Below are 23,273 nucleotides of genomic sequence, written 5' to 3' on the forward strand. Positions count from 1 at the left end.
TAGTGCAACTTTTCAACATCTGCTCTCTAAGTGGGAGGAGTCAGCCCTCCTCCAAAGAATAAAAGGGGAGGAGCACAGGGGGTTATGAACAGGGAGGGGAGGAAGGGTGGGGTTTCTGATGTTCCAATAATGGTTCAGTTATTCCATAATCCTTTTATAGTTTAGGCACTTTTAGGCACCAGGTTGAGGTGCTTCCCCAAAACGCTAAGGATGCCACAAGATATTAGACACTGAATGTATTTTATTCTGGGTTACAGCAAACCAATTTCATTAAATTAAGTGACAATGTAAAGACATCACACTTAGGTAGGCCAACATTATGCAACAAACACTGATCAAAAGCAACTCTCACTTACATGCATTAAAAATCAAAGGTTGGCTTATTTTTCCTTTACAGTACATGTTAAATGTAGTTGTTCTGTACAGCAAAGTAGATCAGTCAATATTCACCCACGATCAGAGGAATCATTATTCTTAAATCACAGTAACTATAGGGCTGGGAGCTCAGCCTTTAGAATGAAGAACAGAAACGTAAAGAAAAGGTGATTGGGTAGAGGAAATGTTGTGTAGAAGAGCTTCATACTACACGGAGAAATAGATGAGGTCCTTCATAGCTATACAGTCCCTACACGTGACCAGTCCCTGAGTTCCATGGGACAAAAAATCAGCGAACACCTCCAAAATAAGCACAGTGAGAGAGAACTAGTAACCGTGTGTCCGGAGCTGAAGATAATAAATAAGCAAAATTGTTTTTATGCAGTTGTGCAAATTTCCAATAGGCCTATAATGCTTTCAAATAAAATAAACAGATGAAAGGTGAATTCATATATAATCATTATGGTTTGTCTCTGAGCAGCACCTACAATTTAACATTTCATTTGTTAACACATTTACAACATGTAGTTTACATATTTTAAATTATGAAGCTTGTTGATCAATATCAGTTATCAGATATTATGAAAAACACAATATTACCATTTCACTATGATTTCACATTCAGTCACATGGAGAGAAACACATGACCTATGGTTGGAGCAAAAACAAATAACCAAAGCATGACAGTGACTGCAGTGGATCAGTTCTAACCACAGCACCTTATCTTTGATACTGGAGCTTTGATATGAATTTAGGGATAACCTTAAATGAACTTTTTTTTTTATTGTAAATTTAAAACTACAGAATTTGAATATTCGTTTTGATAAATAATATTCAGATAAAAGCAATATTCTGCTCTATTTAACATCTTAGTTCGTTATTCCTTGATTTTTATGTTTACAAAAACAAACATTTCTCAGTTCTTAAATTACAGGCACCACACTGAGGCATGTGATACATGAAATAAAGGTCCCGCTACAATGTTCTCAGCTTTCTCTGTTCTCCCCTCACTGAATAACTAGGATGGAGTCACAAACTAGCTAGAACAACAGTTAAAGAACAGCGCAGTAAAGCAGAGCACCTGCTCCAGGCCTGAGCCCCCGGAGAGGAGCCCAAGCCCCCGGTCAGTAGTTAAGAGTCAGGCACTCCCGAGACCTTTCCCCCCCTCCCGCCTCTACGGGTCCATACCGTCCAGGAACTCTTGCTCCGTTATGAGCTCCACGCGCTGCAGCACTGCTTTGGCACCAGCCGGCGGGTAGTCAGCGGGTGTGCCAGGGCAGGGCATGGAGCCTCCGAAGGAGCAGCAGAGCGTCTGGAAGAAAGGTGCTAGCTGGGTGATGGAGGAGAGTGAGTGGAGCGTGAGCAGCGGGAACTGTCTGCCCTCCGAGTCAGATTCACCTACCGTCCCGTTCAGCTGCTGGAAAACACAGGATCGATGCACAGGCTTGACCACATGCACATTTCCTAAAGCGCATTTTAGCATTCTGTATGTATATGCAAAAATAAACAGCAGACATTTATTGTTTAAGATATTTACCATCGGTCACTCATGTGCACCTTACAATGTTTATGTATGTGCAAAAAACTTTATAATGACATAAACCTGTTTACCCCATAGCGATAGTGAAGTCCTTCCAGGATTCTGACCACATGCGGCTTACATTCCTGCTCTCCCTCTAAGACAGTGGTGCCTGGTCCATCATACTTTTCCACATCCACTTCAGGCACAAATGCCCAGCGATACCTATAGAACATGTTCAAACATGCATACACACACACACACACACACACACAAAATGCATGCATGCACGCATGCAAACACGAATGCACAACCCCATGCAATTTATATTAGCTATAGCATGACACCAAGACAGACAGTAAATGTAGGTTATGGATGTGCAGTCCCTCACATCTGGAAGAGGGGCATGTGATCCGGAGGGAAGGACACCGCAGCGTCCAGGAACTTGCTGGCTGATAGATACATGTCCAGCTCTGTCTGGGGAAAAGACAACACACCATTCTTCCCCTGACCTCCTCGCTTAGTCCTGAAAGAGATGTACAAAGGGATGGATGGATGGATGGATGGGTGGATGGATGGAAATGTTGATGACAGATATGCATTAGGGTCTATTATAACAATTGTCCATGCTGAGATACTGGGATGAAGTGTCCACTTTATGTAGACAAGCATGTAAATCTAGCTTGAGAAGTGAACTGATAAGTTGTGAATGGTGATTTCAAGTTTATGAATTAACAGAGGAAGTAAACTTATAGAACATATATCTCGTCTTATTCGCCCAGGGAATCGTGGACGATAAAGTTCCTGACAAGAACTCACTTTGAAATCTCTTTGTCTTCTAGCAGAGTTTTCTCCAGCCTGGCATAAATGCGAATCTAGAGCAAGAAAGACACACGATCACATCTGCATAGCACGAGAGAGCGAGAACGAGACGCATTTCGAGCACGGAGGGGAACGTGGGGTCCCTCACCAGTTCGGTGACCATGATTGGCCAGAGGGAGGTGAGGTGCTGTGGGGAGATCCTCAGCAGCAGGACGCGGAACATCAGGAACATCTGTGCCGCCACGGCTGGGGTCTGCCCTAGCCGTAGGTTCTCCGTCAGGCGCTCTGTCCACCAAAGAGAGGACAGGGGGTCACTCAGGGCATTGTGCGCTTCACATGCATCAAAAAACCTGCACACAGACTTTACAGAAGTGGTTTTGAGTCACATGATCTAATCGGCTACTCTCCTTCACTCTTCCAGTCCAGACCCGTGCTAACTGGACCTTTCTGAAGCCCATCCACGGGTACCTTGTATGAGAGGCAGATAGAGGTGGTACTGGTCAATCTCTCCACTGAACATGGCAAAGGCCTGGCGCTTAAGTAACATGGGCCTCTGTTCTGCAGTGTTAAACAGCTTCAGGGAGCTGCTCTGCATGCCTGCACACACACACACACACACCAAATATAAATGATCTAGAACAAGAATGAAAAGGTATGTTACACTGTGCATATATATATGGAGAGGAGGCACATTATAGTGCACTTACTCATCAAGTCCTTGAACATGGTCTTCTCATGAGTGAGTAGATGGTCTATGATTGATTTCCAGCTGATGTAAAAACACAGCAGTCATAAGTTCTGAGATAACACTGAAATATGCTGATGCAAATAGTGAAAATTTGACAGTCAGCTGTTTTCTTTTAAATAAAAAAATATTTTAAAAGGCTTTATTACATTTAAAAAATGTTTTTAAAATGTAGCCATAACTATATACATCACACATTCCCAAAGCCTGTGTGTTTATGTGATTAGCTATAAATCTGCTTTCTACACATTCTGTGGGAGTAGAGGGAAAGTCATACTGGCAGGCACAGGATATCTCCATGGTGAAGAACAGAGGATCCATGAAGAGGTCCAACACTTCCTTCTTCCAGGCCCGTTTAGTGTAGGCATAGCCACTTAGACTGCTCAACAACTGAGCACCTGCACTGAAACTGGGCATATTATAGGCACTGAGAGAGAGAGAGCGCAAGAGAGAGTGGGAGTGTGTGAGAGAGAGAGTGAGTGAGAGAGAGTGAAAGAAAGAGAGAAACACAAAGGAAGAAAGTGGAATATGAATTGATTAATAGATAAATAATCAGTTTACATGAAGGAGGTAAACAGGACAAACCAGTGAGTGGAGGGGTCGTGGTTACCTGTGGTTTTTCAGGTAAGGGAAGACGTAATACATCAGACGTGAAATAAGAGGCAGGGCTTTCTCCTTCTCATCGCTGCGATATACCATGTCCAGCAAAGGGGCCAGGACCTGGAGGAGAGCAAACACGTGTGTGAGTGTGTGTGTGTGCATGCTGTGTGTGTATGTGTGTGTGTGCATGTGTGAGTGATGTGTGTGTGTGTGTGTGTTTTACCTCAGCCAACAGAGCCAGAGCTTGCACACTAAACACAGATGGAGCGGAGGATGACACCATAGCACTACCTTGGCCAACAGAGTCTAAAAAGAAATGAGATAGAAAAGGGCAGATGGGATTTAAATGAAATCCAAATATTTTAAAGTCCACCAACCTTTATAATATTTTTCCTTTCAAAAGTGTGCCAAGCCTGCAGTGTGTGTGTGGCTGTGTTTCCATACCATAGAGGTCGCTGTCCTCTGGCTCATCTGCATCCTCTTGTAGGCAGACCTGAGGCTGTGCTTTCACTTCCAGGTTACGACTCAACCAGCTGGTCTGCTCCAGAGATGAACCGGCCACACCTCCTACCGCCTCCAGGATACGCTGGGTCACTTCCTGTTTGAAGTACATTAGCAAGGAAGTCTCCTCCATGGATCACCACCTTATCGTGGTGGAGGGGTTTGCGTGCCTACATGATCCTAGGAGTTAGGTTGTCGGGTGCTATGCCCCTGGTAAGGTCTCCCAAGGCAAATTGGTCCTAGGTGATGGGCCAGACAAAGAGTGATCCAAAAACCCCTATGGAACTCACAAATAACAGGACCCAGTTACCCTCACCTGGATCAGGGTTATTGGGGCCTGGAGCCAGGCCTGGGGGAGGGGCTCCTTGGCGAGTGCCTGGTGGCCGGGTTTCTACCCATGGAGCCCGGCCGGGCACAGGCCGAAGGAGATACATGGGTTCACTCTCCTGTGGGCCCACCACTTGTGGGAGAGGTAGTAGTAGGGATTTGGTGCATTGTGGATTGGGTGGTGGCTGAAGGCGGGGGCCTTGATGTACTGATCCCCAGTTACTGAAGCTGGCTCTTGGGACATGGCACGCAACCCCTCTGGCTGGGAAGGAGCCTGAGCTGGTGTGCGAGGCTGAGAGATACCAACTAGATATAGTTGGGCTCACCTTGACACATAGTTTGGGTTTTGGAACCAATCCTCTCGAGAGAGGCTGGATTTTATTCTTTTCTGGAGTTGCCCAGGGTGAAAGGCGGAGGCTTGGAGTGGGCTTACTCAAAGCTCCCTGTGTGTTGGGGTTTTCCCCGGTAGACAAGAGCATTGCTTCCCTGCGCCTTCGGGTTAGGGAACGGGCTCTGACTGTCTGACTGCTTATGCAGTTCAGAGTACCCAGACTTCCTGGAGTCCTTGGAGGAGATACTGGAAGGTGCCCCTTCTGGGGATCTCATTGTTCTGCTGAGGGACTTCAATGCTCACGTGGGCAACGACAGTAAGACCTGGAAGAGCGTGATTGGGAGGAATGGCTTCTCCAATCTGAACCAGAGTGGTGTTTTATTATTGGACTTCTGTGCTCATCATAGTCTGTCCATAAGGAACACCAAGTTCGAGCACAGAGGTGTCCATAAGTGCACATGGCACCAGGACACCTTAGGTCTCAGGTCGATGATCAATTTTGTAATCGTGTCGTCGGACTTGCGACTGTGTGTCTTGGACACTTGGGTGAAGAGAGGAGCCGAGTTGTCAACCAATCACCACTTAGTGGTGAGTTGGATCAGATGGTGGGCGAGGATGCCGGACAGACCTGGCAGACCCCAACATATTGCGAGGGTTTGCTGGGAACGTCTGACAGAGGAACCTGTCAGAAGGGTCTTTAACTCCCACATCCGGCAGAGCTTTGACCGCATCCTGAAGCAGACATTGAGTCCGAATGGGCCTCAAGTGGATCGTGGCTTTGACCATCGCGGAGGCAAAAACTCGGGTGTGGGAAGAGTTCGGTGAGACCATGGAAAGTGATTTTCGATTGGCTCCAAGAAGATTCTGGCAAACCATCAGGCAATTCACGAGGGGAAAGCGGTTCCTGACCAACACTGTATACAGTGTTGCAGGGACCTGCTGACAGCAGGGACCTGCTGACCTCAACTGGGGATGTCATTAGGCGGTGGAAGGAATACTTTGAGGATCTTCTCAATCCCATTATCACGTCTTCCATAGAGGAAGCAGAGCTGGGGGATTTGGAGGGGGGTTTGCCCATCACTCGGGCTGAGGTGACCAGGGTAGTTGTGAAACTCCTTGGCGGCAAGGCTCCGGGGGTGGATGAGATCCGCACTGAGTTCCTTAAGGCTTTGGATGTTGTGGGACTGTCCTGGAAGACACATCTTTGCAACATCGCATGTACATCAGGGGCAGTGCCCCTGGACTGGCAAACTGGGGTGGTGGTTCCCCTTTTTAAGAAAGGGGACCGGAGGGTGTGCTCCAACTATTGGGGATCACACTCCTCAGCCTCCCCAGTCTATGCAGGGGTACTGGAGAAGAGAGTCCGGTTGATAGTCAAATCTCAGTTATAGGAAGAACAATGTGGGTTTCGTCTCGGTCATGGACTGGCTTTTCACCCTTGCGAGGAACCAGTCCACATGTGTTTTGTGGATTTGGAGAAGGCATTCAACCGTGTTCCTTGGGGATTCCTCTGGGGCAGAGGTCACCAACCTTTTTGAAATTGGGAGCTACTTCTTGGATACCAATTATTGCGGAGGGCTACCAGATTAATACGCATCAATTGAACGAAAAGTTATTGGGGGGGTGGGGTGGCGAACGAAAGTTGTTAACCGGGTGACCAGGGGGGGAGGGGGGTGCGTGTGCAAGTGTCAATTGCTAAGCGGGAAGACCAACAGCAACCGCGGACAATCTAGAATAGTAGCAAAAACATAAACGATGCATGGCACTATAGTGAGCTATTTTTAAAACAAGCCCGCGGGCTGCTCTGGGGGGTGCTCCGGGAGTATAGGGTAAGGGGCCCACCAGTGTTAATTTTGACAGCAATTTTGATTTAGTTTTAGTCTTAGTCTTTTGACTAAAATGTAATTTAGTTTTAGTCATAATTTAGTCATTGATTTGTTTTGAGTCTTAGTCTAGTTTTAGTCGACTAATTATCATTGGAATTTATCAAAAGAATTTAGTTGACTAAAATATAAATGGTGTAATAGTCATTATATACACTTGCACAAAATGAAACATTTATTAACCAGTTACAGAATATTATTTTTTGTATGTGCAATATATACAAAAAAAATTTCCAATCAACTATATTGACCTGAACTTATAGTTATTGAGCATAACAATAACAAAACATTGATGACCAGTAGGTCCGCTCTACCTGAAAACATATGGAGTTTATGAACAATGCACATTACATTCTATATAAAACTGGGCGCCGTAAAACAATGCCATAGCCCGCAGATGTCGTTTCATTTGTCGTATTTGTCCCGACATCATCATCCCTCATGGTTTACACAGCGTCTTGTTTTTCTCAAAGTCAAAGGAGAAATGTGTCCATATATCGCCGCTCATCTTTCTCTCTGCTGACATTGTCAAGTTAACTTAGAGTTGAATTTCATGAGTGACCACAGTTCACAGGCTGGTTTGGTCTTCCCGGGTTCTGTGCGATGTGAAGACGTTAGTTCTGATTGGATGGTTACCCGGTTTGTCCTGCCTCTCCGTGTACGCTAAAGTAGTTACGGTTGGATCTCTTCCTAACTTATCCCCACCTTTCACTAAACTAAATCAGGTCTGATTGAATGTCGTCGCTGGCCAATATTTTCGTCTCATTTTTATTCGTTGACGAAAATGTCCTTTAATTTCATCATCGTTTTTATCCCTTCGTATAGTTTTAATTTAGTTATCGTCTCATTGTCGTCATGAAAAAAAGGTTCATTGGCGAAAACTATGACGAAAATTATTCGTCAACGAAATTAACACTGGGTCCCACTGCTACAGGCTATCCAGTACCTGCAGGAGCTTGGTTCGCATGGCTGGCAGTAAGTCAGACTGGTTCCCGGTGGGAGTTGGACTCCGTCAAGGCTGCCCTTTGTCACAGATTCTGTTCATATCTGTTGTGGACAGAATTTCTTGGCGTAGTCAAGTGGTGGAGGGGGTTTGGTTTGGTGGCCTCAGGATTCCACGTTTCCTTTTTGCAAATGATGTGGTCCTGTTGGCATCATCAGTCCAGGACTTATATTTCTCACTGGATCAGTTTGCAGCCGAGTGCGAGGCGGCCGGGATGAGAATTAGCACCTCTAAAAGTGAGACCATGGTACTCAGTCGGACAAGGGTGGAATGCCCTCTCTGGGCCGGGAATGAGTCCTAGCCTCAAGTGGAGGAGTTCAAGTATCTCGGGTTATTGTTCACGAATGAGGGAAGGATGGAACGAGAGATTGACAGGCGGTTCGGTGCTGCGGCTGTAGTATTGCGGATGCTGGACCGGACCGTTGTGGTGAAGAGAGAGCTGAGCCAAAAAGCAAAGCTTTCGATTTACTGATCTATGATCCGACTCTTACCTATTGGTCACAAGCTCTGGGTAGTGACCGAAAGAATGAGATAGCGAATACAAGCGGCCAAAATGAGTTTTCTCCGCATGGTGTCTCCCTTAGAGTTAAGGTACAGAGCACGGTCATCCGGGAGAGGCTCGGAGTAGAGTCACTGCTCCTCCACATAGAGAGGAGCCAGTTGAGGCGGTTTGGGCATCTGGTCCAGATGCCACCTGGGTGCCCTCCCTAGGGAGGCGCTCCAGGCATGTCCAACTGGAAGGAGGCCCCCGGGGAAGACCCAGGACACGCTGGAGAGAATCTCTCGGCTGTCCTGGGAATGCCTCGGTATCCTCCCAGAGGAGCTAGAAGAGGTGGCTGGGGAGAGGGAAACCTGGGCCTCTTTGCTTAGGCTACTGCCCCGCCACCTGAACCCGGATAATGGACGGATAGCAAGGAAGACATGCTAAAGCTTAAAAACACACCTGACTTTTTTGAGCATTTACAATAGGATAGACACAAATACAGTAAGACATCATAATTATCAAACCATAACCAACACACTCATTCTCCCGTTGATGTGTCTTACCTGCAGTTCTCTAGAATCTCTTTTGTTGTCCATGTTGGGGAGTCTATTTACAAAATCATTCAGGATGCTGTGGAGGGGGAAAGAAACAGCTCAACACCTGCCTAGAGTGACCTGTAGCCCAAGAACCAATGACACGGAAGTAGAGCAAGTTCTAGAACGCACACCCTGACTTTGATCCTGCAGCAATAGATAACAATGGATTTGCAGATCTGTAACATTTGACAGACAATACCTTAAAATGAAGAAAATGCTATGGATTTGTAGGGTCGACATTATTGCCATTTCTTTACCATATTACCCAGACAAAAAAGATGCTATACGCTGACACTACACACTTGTATTATTAGATGCTCCCTTCAAGGCCGTGATCAAAATACCAGCAAATGAAAGGCAAATATCTCGGCACCAAATGCACAACAAATGACGCAGTCAATCTGCTGACTCACCCCAGGAGCAAGAAGTGGCCGGGTGGGACGAGATTGAGCTGGGCAGCCTCTCTGAGCATGCAAAGGAGAGGGGTGACGTTGTCCTGAAGGACCTGAGCAGGGAGGCTACACACAGAACAGAAAACATCGGTACCTACAGCGGAACGGTCGATGTCCTGGAACACCACTAGCTAGCTAGCTGGAGCATCGCTATGGTTTGTGCAGTGGGTCACATAGCAACAGCTGAGCCCACAGTTGGGGTAACTAGCATGGGTTGAGCAGGATGATGAGTACCTCTGGATGTAGGCGTAGCAGAACTGCAGCATGGGAACATCTACAAGGGTCAGTCTTTGCTAGGGAAGGGGAATATGGAACCGTTATTGTTTAGGTTTGCATGTCTGAGGCAAGTGTGTGTGTGTGTGTGTGTGTGTGTTTACCTGGTCCCCTTTGATCTGGTGGGGTTTCTTCACCACCTCTCGGACAAGTTGCAAAACTGTGTCAGTGTGAAGTGTGTTGAGTGACTTCACCAAGTCCACAATGGTCAGTTGGGAATCACTGGCAACTGGTAGGATCTGCGCATATGGGCGCGCACACACACACACACACACACACACACACACACACACACACACACACACACACACACACACACACACACACACACACACACACAATTCAGCGGTTCTTGCAGAAGTTCAGGACTAAAACATCACGCCAATTGAGTCGTTAAGGCACATCAGTCCCCAGCGAGCTATTGGAACATCTCACCTTGTTTTTGGACCGTCTCTTTCGGCTCCGCCTGCTGTTCCATATTGCAGCCACGGAGGCCATGACTTGTACCCCATACTGCTGAGTCAGCGGTGTCATGAACGCCAGAACCTTCAGCTTCAGGATCTACATGACACAACAGCAGTGTATAGCACAACAGCAGTGTATAGCACAACAGTAATAATAATCTTTATTTGTATAGCACCTTTCATACATGCATGCAACTCAAAAGTGCTTTACAGTAGTGTATAACACAAGAGCAGTGTATAACACAACAGCATTGCATTATATAAGACTCAAATCACGATACATTTTTGAGTATCTTTTTTAAACAAAAAACAATAAGAAACCGAAAACCTTTAGTAAATAGCAGAAAAAAGACTAAAAACTAACAGATTTCACACACCTTTGTGCTTTTGAAACAGACAGAGGTGGGCGAGGCCTTGGTGCTATGGGCAGAGTCAGCACCCTTGACCACACCCCATAACATCGACATGGTGCTGACCATGTACGGGAACTCCTCCAGAATGGTATTGGCGGCATTGCGCATGTCTGTAGCATCACAGTCTGCAGACTACAGAAAGACAGCCATGTTACCTTCAATACAGCTGTTCCATAGCTAATATCTGTCTGATATCTAATGCGATGCAGCTGTGTGTTTGTGCATACTACACAGTTTACCGTTTTGTGTTCTAGAAGACAGTAGTGTGTGATAGTGGTGAGTCCTTCCAGCAGAGTGAGAGGATAGTCAGGTGCAATGTTCTCCTTCTTCAGGTTGCTGCTGCACACACAGTGAACACACTCAGCTAGGACGTTTCTAGAACAGTCTCTAAAACACTAGTCAGCAAACCCTCCTGGTCAGAAGTGGATCCTCAGTTCTAATCCCTGTGTCAGCTAATCAAAGTCTCTGGTAGATAATTACTTGCAGGATCAGGTACGTTAGATTAAGGTCAGAGACCGTTAAGAAGACGGATGTTCACAGTTCTCAGCAGTTGTATACATTAGAGAAAATCTTTTTGTCAATGAACCTCTCTGAAGTATCTTAGAAAAGGCTACACAGACCCATACACACACACACACACACACACACACACACACACACACACACACACACACACACACACACACACACACGTCCAGTACCTGTGGGAAGCTTTGCCTCCATCGTGTTCGTGCTGTTTAACCAGTTCATCAAGGTTCTTGCAGATCTGACTGACGACGGGGGCAACGATGATGGCCAGCGAGCGGCCCAGGAAGGGCAGCACTCCGCACAGCAGCGCCACCCAGGCCGGGTGCATGGAGCAGCCGTACAGCGGGCACAGGGCCCGGGCGGCCGCTGACACGAACATGCCCTGCGCCGTGATCGGATGGTTGGCCACGTAATGCGCGGCCTTGATGGAACGCTGGTACGACACGGCGGTGTGCCACTCTCGCGTTAGTGTGGAGGACGAGGCGTGGCTTCGGGAAGAGTGCGGGTGGTTGTCCCCCTGGTCGGGCGCTTTTGAACATGGAGACACACAGTGCTCCAGCTCGATCAGGACTTTCAGGAGCTTTAGCAGGGCGATCTGGAGTGGGTGCTCCGCCCAGCTACCGTCACGCCCAAAATTGACCAGCCTTTCCTCCGAGAACTCTCGACCGTCATCGGCCCGGTCCTCCTCGGGGAGCACACGCAGGTCAGATGCCTCTGCCCGCTGGCAGGTGTACATGGAAGCGGAGAGTGAGAGAAGGACAAACTGCTGCACCCTGCAGCTACACAGGAGGCTCCGGATGGCCTCCAGACTGGCTGCGTTGCCCACCTCACCCGCCTGGGCTGCCTGTTGCTGCGCCACCGCCACCAGCTGGCCGACCAGCGCCGTGAGCACCTCCACGCTCTTCACCCGCACCTCCCGGTTGCCCTGTAGCTGTCGGGCGCTCATGGTGGCGTAGGAGGGAAAGTGAGACCGCAGGAAACGCAGACAGAGTGAGGTGAGGATCTCCAGAAGGAACAGGGGCGGGAAGGCAGAGCCGGAGGGCGAAAGGGGAGGGGAGCCGGGTGGATGTTCTGGACCGGAACCATCGGGAGGGGTGGTGCTCTGGAGAGGGCCGTAGAAGCTGTTGCCCTCCTGTGCCTGCCGGTGCCTTTGCAGGAGGTTCTGGATGAGGTTGAGGTGGGCTGTGGAGCTGCCGTCCAAGGCCGTGCTCGAGAGAGCCTCTAGGAAAGGTCCCGCGCTGCTCCGCACCAGCGTCTCCACCACCAAGAAGGCATGCAGGACCATGCCGCAGTCGTACGGCTGCCGGTACAGCAAGACGTGCCGGAAGAGCGAGTCCACCGCCTCCTGCCTCTCGCGCTGCCGCTTTAAGAGGCGGGATTTGGCCAGGGCCTCCAGCTGCCCGTCGTCTTCGTCGCTCGACAATGAATCAGAAGCCTGCGTGCGCTCGGAGTCCACTCGCAGCAGGCCGTTGACTGCACCTGCATGCCCTGCACAGTCCCTGTCGTCGGGGAGCTGCAGAAAAGGGGTGGAGCCAGAGGTGGAGTTCTCTGTGGAGTTCTGAGCTCCACTCGAGTCGGCTGATTCTGTGTGCTCACTCTCTTCCTCTTCTTCTTGCCCTTCCTCTTCTACTTGTCCATCCTCTTCCTCAGTTTCCTCACTCTCGCTGCGGGACATGGCAGGGGAGTCAGAGAGCGTGTCCTGAAGCTCTGGGTCGTGCTCCAGGTCTGCCCACAGTGCCTCACGGTCTACGATGGCAACGTGAGCCAGGAGGCTGTCCGGCTGGCTCATGGCCATCATGCCGTCTCCACCACTCTTTGTGCTGGATCTGCTTTTGTAGGTTAACACGTTCAAATTACCTGCAGAGAAAGAGCAGCCTCGATAATGAGCACTACATTACCCACATGTCTCATGCTATTCAAACTTGCGGCTGTCGCTGCACACTGCCGCGTCTTGCGGTGTGTGGTGACATACCCACTGAAAGACTTTGCTTGACGCTCTGAATGGCTGTTCTCTGGGTCTTTGGGTCCAGCAGCAGGAGCAGAACCGGTTCCAGGATGCGTATGACGTCTCCGAGAGAGAGGGCCCGCATCAGCCAGCTCTGTCCCGCAGCGCTGACGCTGCCATCCTGACTGTTTAGACTGTCCAGCACCACAAACAGAGACCTGACACAGGGAGCGAGAGGAACAGCGGTCAGAGGTGACTGTCGCTCGTCTCTGGGCCGGTGCGGAAGGGAGACGTCTGACCTATCAAAAGAGCGGTTCAGAGACGTGCTGCGGTTCGTCTGAACCTCCCGCGTCAGGTGCCACAAAACAGAAAATCTATGGAGAGCCTCCAGACGCACAACCTGTGAAAAGAATGCACACACACATACACACACACACAGAGACACAGCAAACCATCAAGGGATGGTAGGCTGCATATAGGTACGTGTGTGCATGTGTGGTAGGCCCCGCACCTTGTCTCTGCTAAGCAAAGCCATACACACGATGTCCTCGCAGATGTGCGCCGATGGAGCTAAACAGTGCAGCCGATAGAAGAGGTCCACACAGGAGACATGAAGCTCTCGGTGCTCAGTGTCCAACTGAGCCCAGAGCACCTGAGCTACCCGCTGAGAGAGAGAGAAAGCCGGTCAGGACAGGGCAGCAAACTAGACCCAGTCACAAGACAACCCGGAGAGAAACGAAAAAAACACGAGGTATTATATATTAAAACTCCGTATGTGGTCTCATTAAGATGGAAAACAGAAGTGAAGTTTAAAGAGTGAGCAGTGTGTGCCCCAAGTTCCACTGCAAATGCGCATAGGAAACTGACCTGGTAGAAGTCTGTGTGAAGCTCCATGGTTTTGCCCACTGCTGGGAGGATGGGGGGCAGGGTGACCATCTGCAGCTGCCCGCTGAAGGGGTTCACCTCCGCCCTCCTGTAGCGCCTGCTCTTGTCCTGAATGACCAGCGCCAAGGACTGAGAGTGGTTAATCAGCTCAAGCAGGGAGGAAATCGCCACATGTTGGACCTATGTGCACACACACAAATACACACACACACACACAGACATGCCCAACACACAGACAGAAATGCAGAATGTCAGTATGACAACAGCGTACAATTGAGTACAATCTTAAATAAGTCTACAGAATATGTGGGACACATACTTGAGCCTATGTCATTTTCTGCCATCCACAAAATCATGTGGAGATTCAACCAGAAATAACTATGGTATAATGGAACAGTGTAATGATCTCACAATCATACCTGGTAGTCTTTTGAAATGCAGCACAATGTCATTAAGGCCCTCAGCCACTCAGGAAGAGAGCCCTCTTCATTGTCTAGAGAGGAAAACAGACAGCCACCTACTGCTTTAGAATCCAAATTCCTCCATGTTTTAGCAGGCGTGCTAATAAACTAAACACACTGCACATACTTGTGTTCTTGAACACGTGGCTGTGAAGCTCCTGACTCTGTTCCTCTGTGTAATAGACAGGGAAGGTGGTGCACTCCAGCAACAGGTGACACGCGGCTGTAAACGCCTGTCGACAGGGCTCGGTGACCTCTGCTTTGCCCCGCGACTGGAAGCCGGCAGACCACCGCAGGCCCGCGGTCCTGGCACCCACGCTGGCACCGCTCTCCTCCCGGGGCCGTGCCCGCAACTTGCCAGGGGTGAAGAAGTCAGCCAGCCTGTCTTTGATCAGCCCCAGGTCCCGACCGCCCTCGGGGGAGTGCTTCCGGCCGCGGGGGGAGGAGTGGCACTCGGACTGAGGCGCCTCCTCCTGCACCGTCTTTGAATCCACCACAGCCAGCAGATGTCTGGGGAAGTGGGATGGCATTTAATACTTTGCACAGCAGAGCACAAAAAAAATCAAACAAGTCAATCTTGTTTTGATGGTCGGAGACATGGCAGCTACATTTACATTTACATTTATGGCATTTGGCAGACGCCCTTATCCAGAGCGACTTACATTTTTATCTCATTTTTTATACAAGTGAGCAATTGAGGGTTAAGGGCCTTGCTCAGGGGCACCTCAGTCATGGCCTGGGGATGCGAACTTGCGAACCTGCGACAGCTACCTTTTTCATTGCATTTCGAACCTGTTCGGGTTGTGTGTTTATGTGGACAGACTGAGTCACACGTTTACACTTTAAAAGTTTCTGAAAGTGACTCTGAAAGTCATAGTAACCTTAAATGCAACAGTGCAATGTAAATGCAACAGTATACCTAGTGATAATCAGTGCCAGGATGTCCTGTACACATGTGGACATGTGCTCCACGGTTCCACCTTTTTTCCAAACATCCACCGCCTTGACACACGCCCCTGAAACAGGATTCGACGAGTCACGCCCCGGAAAAAGCTGCAGCTCAGAAGGCGAGGCACTAAGGCCCAATCCGCTGTCTTCAGAACGCAGGGGCAGGAACATGCTGTGCTCAGGCCCCGCCTCTTCTGCAGCTTGTCCATTCTCAGCCACGCCCTCTTCCACCAGTGGTTCATTATTAACACTGGTCTCCTCGCCTGTCTCCTCTTTCTTGGTCTCTGTCACCATGACCTGCTAATGTGATGAAAGAGTGTACAGAGAGTGCCACAGTACTAAACTAGTAAGTATGAAAGACAGCTGAGATAGAAGGCCAATTACTTAAAAAAAGAAAAAAGAAAAAAAAGAATCCAAAATCATACCGGAGTTTTCTCTACACACGACATCTGTGACTCCGCATCCATGTCCATATAGGTGACGGGCATCTGGATCTTGCTGAGCATCTTAAAACATGCCCTCAGGGCCTGTGTGACATCTGATAGGCTAAGAGAGGTCATGTGACTACACAGAGCCTGCAGCGTGGTGCCCAGCATCTGGGGCAGGTACTGGGTTTGGATCTCACCATAAAGCTCCTTTTGGATGCAGGAAATGGACCATCAGAAACAGAGATGTGAGATCATTATGAAAGCAAAGCAGGTAGACAAGATAATAGCTTCCCCTCAACACACAAACGACATACACCAACTACTCAGAACATAGAGTTTCTTATACACTGATATAGAAATACTCATAATGGACACATTCTGGCTATCGGGTAAAGCATGAACACTAAGTGCAAAAAAAGGGATAATTACCAAAGGGATAACATCAAGGAGGAAGATGATAAGGGTGGAGAGCTCCGGGACTGATGAAGGAGGACTCCAGTTTTTAGATGGAGCTGTCCGTGCTGGGTCACTTAACATGCATAAAAACATTAAGTCAGGTTCATTCCATCGTTATTATTATCTGCGTTTGCTGATGTCAATACATTACGTTCCATCAGTTTTTAGTGGTGTTTGTGTGTGTGTGTACCTGAGGCAGGTTTGGAACTGTTTGCTCATGTAGTCCCACAGGTATTCACTGTCCATTGCCCCCACCAACATGTTGACTGTTTTTATGATCTCTGAAGCATTTTTGTTCTCTTTGATCTTACTGCAAAAACCGACAGACAATAAAGAGATACAAATGATATAATTTGCTTGTATCTTGTGCAATTTATAAAAGAGAATCCTATCTTTTTTACACATATGGCTATAAATATATAAATATAAATATATGTTTCTCTTCTATGAATATGCTAATCAAATTTGCATAAAATTAAATCACTTAATTCCCTCTCAGTCTGACCTGGTGAACTGGTTGCCAGAGAGACTGGAGCTAAGAGACTCCTCCCCCACCATCTCCGTGCAGTACCTGTAGAATGCTCTGATCACCTCTAGCAATATGTCAGATACCACCAGGGGTCCTAACAGTGAGAGAGGAGGGGGAGGGGGGAGCAGAGAAAGATGTAATATGTTATTAAATACTTACAATACTCAAATAGCTACTGTATGTGTGTGTGTGTGTGTGTGTGTGTGGGGGGGGGGGGGGGGGGGGGGGGGGGGGTGTTTACCAATCTCTGGTTTGTCCAGTAAACTGATAATGATACGGAAGGGTCTGAGATAGTCCGTGACGTTTTCTGGGTCCTTTTCTATGTCATTCTGTTGCAGGATGTTCACCAGTGCCTGTGCATACAGTAGATTAGAATGGGAGATAACATGAGGAGAATGGAGACTTTTCATGTCAAATTAGTTACAGTACAAGCTGGTATGTAAAGTGCAGTTAATTCATCACAGAAATGATGAGAACAAGAGTTTGTGATTTAGTTATTCAAACTTGTCAATGTGTGTGAGTGTGTGTGTGTGTGCCGACCTGCACCAGTAGATCTCTGGAGTGTGTGTTGAAGTAGTATGCTGTATGCTCCTCCACTGTAGTGCACAAGCTTGGATCTGGAGCTACCATGCCTCCTTTAATGTCCAGGCCTGAGAACACACACACACACACACACACACACACACACACACACAAAGTTTAGGGTAGTGGTATGACATATGGAATCTTAAATTAAGATTAGTCTTCATTTATGTTTACACTCTAATCCACATGTTCGGCATTGGCATCATGTTTGTGGTACCTAGTAGCCACGCATAGAGGCGCCGGTTCAGTGACATGTCTCTCCTCAGCACAGTGAGAGAAGCAGCAGACACCACAGTGATCATCTCATCACGTTTCAAAGGGATAGCACCCTCTACAGGATCCTACAGGAACAGCAGGCCTAATCACTCACTGACACGCACAAAGTTTGATTCAGGTGCATCATACCAAACTTCAGCCTGTTATAGCACTCCACAGGCAGGAGGACAGGATAGAGAGAGATGGAGAAGAAGAGGGAGAGGGGGACTAACCAAACATGTCGCGAAGGGAAAGAAATAAAGGAGAATCTCCAACATGTTCCTCTGGACGAGAACATTAGTGTCATGTAGAGAGAGACAGATCGCCTTCACCTGCAGAATGGTGAGAGGGAGAAGGATTACAGGGGTGTCACAAAAGGAGACCTTAATATAAAAGTACTACGATTAGTATTAAATATTTAACCTCTGTCTGCAATAAGAATGTAAAATTAGATTTGTTACTGATCATTACATTCTTAAGTGAAGCCTCAAGCCACACACACACACACACACACACACACACACACACACTCACAGTGAGTCTGTGGTCAGTCCCCAACATGTGATTCTGCTCCCTGCTGGTGGCCATGCGGTCGAAGTGTGTGATGATGAAGAGGGAGGCGGGTAGGCGCACCAGATGGGACACGAGAGCAGAGCCCCACAGAGCTCCGTAAAACACGGACTGGCCCACCAGCAGGGAGAGCTTCAACAGCAGTGCATCCGTCCTGAGAGCCAGAGAAACATATGAACCCTAGTCAACAAGACCCCAGTGCAATCTTCCACCATCAACCACCTCCAACATCAACCGCATGACCTGAAAGAGGCACGTGTGGGACTTTTCTCCTTTACATATTTGGTTCAGTGCAGGAACTTTGGCTATACCTACACCTTTGGGTATACCTACACCTTTGGCCATACCTAGCCATACCTGGAAGTTCCAGTGAGAAAGGTGTTCACCATACAGAATTAAGCGTGTACCTGTCGAAGACGTCCAGACCCTCCTCCAGCCCAGGCAGCAGGCCCATGATGAAGGCCTGTAGGCTGGGCAGGAGGGCTCTCTGCAGGGGCAGGAAGTAGCGCTCGTAAAGGGTCAGCAGAGTCGGCTTCACGGACATTGCTGCATAGCCCAGCAAAGGGAAAAGTCCTGAGCTGTACACACACAGACACACACACACACACACACACACACACACACACACTTTTTCATGATATGTACAGTCTTTTTAAATAGCTGCAATACAATAACAACTATTCCACCAGCAGTGTGACTGCAAACCCCCATTCACCCCAGTTTTACTCAGGGGTCCCTTAGAACAGAAAGTAAAATTGGGGGTGCACAAACAACATATTAGAACACTTAGAACATCCACCTGTAGATGAAGAGGTCTTTGGCCAGCCATTTTGTACCAATGATTTTGAAGATGACCTCATAGGTCTCCAGTGCTTTAAGATGGACGCCACTCGGCAGAGCAGGGTGCAAACACTGGGCCAATCGTTTTCCGATGATCAAACGTTTCGGCAACAGGGAGTATTTCAAATTACTCTGAAGAGCCTACAGATGTGAAGCAATAAAAATTAAGTGACCAGAAAGGACTTAAATTTGAGCTGTGGCCCTCCATGTGAAAAACACAAAAGGGCTTGGACAAATTCCACAAATCAATGGTTGTTTAAACACCATGATATGATGACAAAAGGACCACATGGAGAACTATGTAGGTCACATCCGTGTTGCTTCACTGAATAAATAAGAGAGTCAATGTAGAAAAAGAGAGACAGAAAGATTCTCATGAGTGAGGGGGAGAGAGAGACTGATAAAAAGAGATGAAGAGAGGAAGAAAAAGAGAGAGAAGTACAGGAGATACATTAAGTGATTGAACTCTGCTTTTTGATTATGTACACTAATGTTTGAGCAGTTGTGACAAGTTTGTGCTTTTATTTTCTATGCATTTGTCTGAGATGTGCAGTAAAATGGCTTCAGGACTTTCAGTTCCACTGTAGACACTGTGTACTATGCAAACTTCCTCCTGTAAGATTACTTTACTACCACCACTCCAGAATAGTAAAAAAGAAAAGTCTCTTTGTCAGAAGTCTCTTTTGTGATGGTAAATGAAGGCATAAAGTAATTTCACAGAGGAAACTGAAACGATCCTCATAGGTAACTTCCCCCTAAAACTGTGAAATCCTTGCATTTTGTAAAAAGGATATTGTCAAACAAATCGGTGATGAAACAAATGATCAATGTCCAAATAAGAAAGTCATTTACAACAGGTGAAACAAATAAACAAAATGAAAGAACCTAGTTTGTCAATTTAAAGAAAGTGAGGACAAAATAATCCATTATGTCATTCTTATTTTTATGAGATGCAAGTTTAAAATGTGGTGGAATGCAAAGACAATATTCTCAATACACAAACTGAGTTTCCAGATCAGCAGGTACACTCTCCCCATTCACACAAATTGTACAATGCAGCATGTCACGTATCATGACTGCAGTTTGAGGTGCAAAAGTGCATCTTGTGTGTGTGCAGAAGCCTCCAAACTGGAACCATCCTGGAGTGCAAATACAGCTGCCTGGTCAGACAAATGCCACCTGTTTTCAAATCATGATGATGGAGAAGCTAATCAGAATTCGGCATAATCCATCTGGATAGGGGTCAGCAGTGCATTAGGGCCACGGCAGAATATCTGAATGACACAGCATTCAGAGATCATTGTTAGAGAAGATGATCTATTCATGGCTACATGTTATCCCTACTCTGGACTGTGTTAGAAAAGTGAAGGATCAAACAGACAGTCAGATAGGAAAGAAACAAAGAACTAGTGAAGAAGTGAAAACACATATTTAGTGGTGTCTTGTAATCACTATTTGAGTGTGACACATTTCTATAATGGACCTCACTAAAATTATGACCAATATCCCTGGTTACACCCCAGGTTACTGAGAGGTTCCAGGTCCATGGTTTCCACTGCTTCACTCTGACTCAGGACCTTTGACCTTTAACCCTCAAATACCTTATTGAGCTTTCCAAGAGAAGAAATTAGGTCAGCCCACTCGCTGGAAGACTCAAAGTTACGTAGTGCCTTCTCGATGACAGCAGCGTAACTACGGTAACGGTAGTCATTCTGGAGCTCGGCCTCCTCAGGATCCATCATGCCTCAGTTCTATCCCAGCATGCTCAGCATCCGTCTGCACAGGAAGAGAAGACTGGGTAGAAGAGACAGAGAAAAGAGGGAGTGAGTGAGCACAAAATAATGAACGAGCGAAAGAAAGATAGTGTTACACCCAGCTACACTCCTGATAACCTCATGATAGCCAAATAACGGTCACTCTTTGCATGGTACTTTAATTATATGCAAATAGCATGCACCTTTAAATGGTTTGTTAACTCCCCAAGACAATGTTACTTGGAGCAACTCAGGAAAAAAAGAGTTTAACAGTCATTCCCCAAATTGTTGAGAGTGTAGACATTCCATTGCCGAATTGCAGAAAACACAGAGGGATCAGTCAGTTTAATGATCACAGCATTGCCTGCTGGACTGTTTATTGACACAAGACATTGATGCTTTTCCCAGTTTTGTTTTTTGTCCACACACCTCAGAGATTACACAGAAATGTAGCACTCATTACACCACCGCTTACACAAACACGCATCATGCATATGCATGCACACGCACACACACACGTGCACACACACACACACACACACACCCCACACTCCACTATGTTCCCACTCTGATGTAGGCTATGTAAGCAGAATCTCACAAAGGCTTCTCTCCAAGTATTAGCTAAGCCAAAAGTTTAAGAAAAGTTCACACCACTGTATAAACTTGCGTTAACAAATATTCAGTTCATGCATGAAGATGAGTGAAAGGGGGGATGAAAGAGAGTGAAAGACACTGAGCTTGAGCCTGGTAACTGCTGGCTAATCATTACTAGAACATCTCTACAGGTCTAATATACCATGCATGTGAGCCAGTGAGTCAATAGGTGCATGCAAGTGTGTACCCCCACGCCCACAGCCTGGCATTATTATTAATGTAGCAGCTAAGCCACACCCAGTGAGTTACACAAATGCATGGTGTTCCTTAAGCGTCCAGCATCCAGTGGCAGCACTACACCACAGTGGACTCCACCATACTGCTACTTTCTTATGGGCACTAAAGCTCATGAACATTTCAATGTTTAAGGCACGTCAGAAAGTGCAAAACATGTCAGAATGGTCGACCCTTTCATTTACTGTGGGTTACTGTAAAACGGAACAGCTTAACAACAACCAAGCAAGTTCAGAAAACAACAACGAGGTAAAACCTTCTAAACTCCATTGGAAGTTGTCCTCAAATCATCCTGTTTTCTTCCAGCAGCGACCGTCTGCACTGTTTTTGCTGTTCTGACACACATCCTGTCCTGTCTCAACAGCCCGGGAGCAACCTCACTAGCGCTCTGCCACCTCGCCTCTTTCTGTCAGGAGTGCCAGCCATCACTACAGCTCATCCCCCTCAAAGCAATGCATGAAAGGAGTGGTGAAACAAGGAGAAACTCAGAGATGATGCCAAAGATCTAAGACATAATAAGGCAGGGAAATAGGGAGACAAGAAGGACAGATGAAGGAGAGACCAAAGAAAAATAGTTAAACTAAAAGCTGCTTGCAGTTGGAATTTGTTGCTGCAGGACGCTGATCTTCAAATACAAGATTTAACAGCACATGCAAAATCACTGTACATCAAGCAATGGTCTGGATTTTTTCATAAATCATGTGTGGAGTGTGATGACAGTCTTAAAATTCAAAACTCATGTAACTCACTCACCCAATTCATTGTATAAAAGTGCATAAACCTCCCAGGATTACCTTAGAGATTTGGGAGGCGTGGCTGCATCACAAATGGTAGTAACTAATAGGTACTGAGCAGACATGTTTTTTGACAGACTTGTGCTGATAACCAAAAAATGTATAATGCTTCGGATGTCTCGACTGAGTTGATGCGGTAACAACACAATTAAATTTCCGTTTCCAATCCCAATAACAACTTGGTAAGGTGGAGCATTATTGACTGTCCCCAATCAGAGGAGTCAATGTACCATTTTAATTATTAAGTTGTACTAAGCTAGGCTATAATGTGCATTCACACGAGAATTATACACGTACGTTTTTATTTTTGTTCGTTTTGTTTTTTGACGATTGTTTTGAGCGCAAACGTTAAAACAGGCTGACTCACCCCTGCGGGAACACAGGACCGCCACGCTAAAAGAAACGCAGTGTCAAATAATGTTTAAAATCCCAGATAAGCAAGGGAATCAAAGAACTGTCGCAAGGACGAACATATGTTTATCCTTACATTAGCAGGCGGACGGGTGATCACTGAAGGCCAGATCAGTTCGTGATGATAATGAATTGTCACTTGACTGATTTTACCCAACTGCGCTGTTGAATACACTTCCTGGTGGGTGGTGGAGGGACGAATCAAGTT

The 23,273-nt window shown here is 47.0% G+C and overlaps 1 protein-coding gene across 7 annotated transcripts; it reads right to left on the reverse strand.

The window, feature by feature from the left end:
- Positions 1 to 221: 221 nt before the first annotated feature.
- Positions 222 to 23,258, reverse strand: dop1b (DOP1 leucine zipper like protein B). Of its 7 annotated transcripts, XM_077001631.1 has the most exons (41): positions 23,142 to 23,198; positions 23,022 to 23,047; positions 22,117 to 22,365; positions 20,820 to 21,012; positions 19,178 to 19,359; positions 18,786 to 18,956; positions 18,343 to 18,532; positions 18,042 to 18,140; positions 17,771 to 17,894; positions 17,509 to 17,618; positions 17,210 to 17,321; positions 16,945 to 17,062; positions 16,630 to 16,749; positions 16,413 to 16,512; positions 15,981 to 16,190; positions 15,527 to 15,855; positions 14,735 to 15,117; positions 14,566 to 14,639; positions 14,129 to 14,326; positions 13,773 to 13,925; positions 13,561 to 13,661; positions 13,289 to 13,479; positions 11,490 to 13,173; positions 11,028 to 11,127; positions 10,753 to 10,920; positions 10,347 to 10,472; positions 10,016 to 10,150; positions 9,873 to 9,931; positions 9,600 to 9,704; positions 9,154 to 9,220; positions 4,506 to 4,659; positions 4,285 to 4,367; positions 4,072 to 4,181; positions 3,739 to 3,888; positions 3,424 to 3,485; positions 3,185 to 3,313; positions 2,865 to 3,001; positions 2,714 to 2,769; positions 2,286 to 2,420; positions 1,987 to 2,119; positions 222 to 1,792 (listed from the first exon to the last, which is right to left on the reverse strand). In XM_077001631.1, the coding sequence occupies exons 4-41, from the start codon at positions 20,958 to 20,960 to the stop codon at positions 1,550 to 1,552; spliced, it is 6,942 nt and encodes a 2,313-aa protein (XP_076857746.1). In that variant the 5' UTR covers positions 20,961 to 21,012; positions 22,117 to 22,365; positions 23,022 to 23,047; positions 23,142 to 23,198; the 3' UTR covers positions 222 to 1,549. The 7 variants fall into 7 exon arrangements, with proteins under 7 accessions (XP_076857746.1, XP_076857747.1, XP_076857748.1 ...); XM_077001632.1 differs by lacking the exon at positions 22,117 to 22,365 and having other exon boundaries at positions 15,527 to 15,852; positions 23,142 to 23,258; XM_077001633.1 differs by lacking the exon at positions 22,117 to 22,365 and having other exon boundaries at positions 11,028 to 11,124; positions 23,142 to 23,258.
- Positions 23,259 to 23,273: the final 15 nt, after the last annotated feature.

The sequence above is a fragment of the Brachyhypopomus gauderio genome, chromosome 4 (assembly GCF_052324685.1).
Source record: "Brachyhypopomus gauderio isolate BG-103 chromosome 4, BGAUD_0.2, whole genome shotgun sequence".
Lineage (NCBI taxonomy): Eukaryota > Metazoa > Chordata > Actinopteri > Gymnotiformes > Hypopomidae > Brachyhypopomus > Brachyhypopomus gauderio.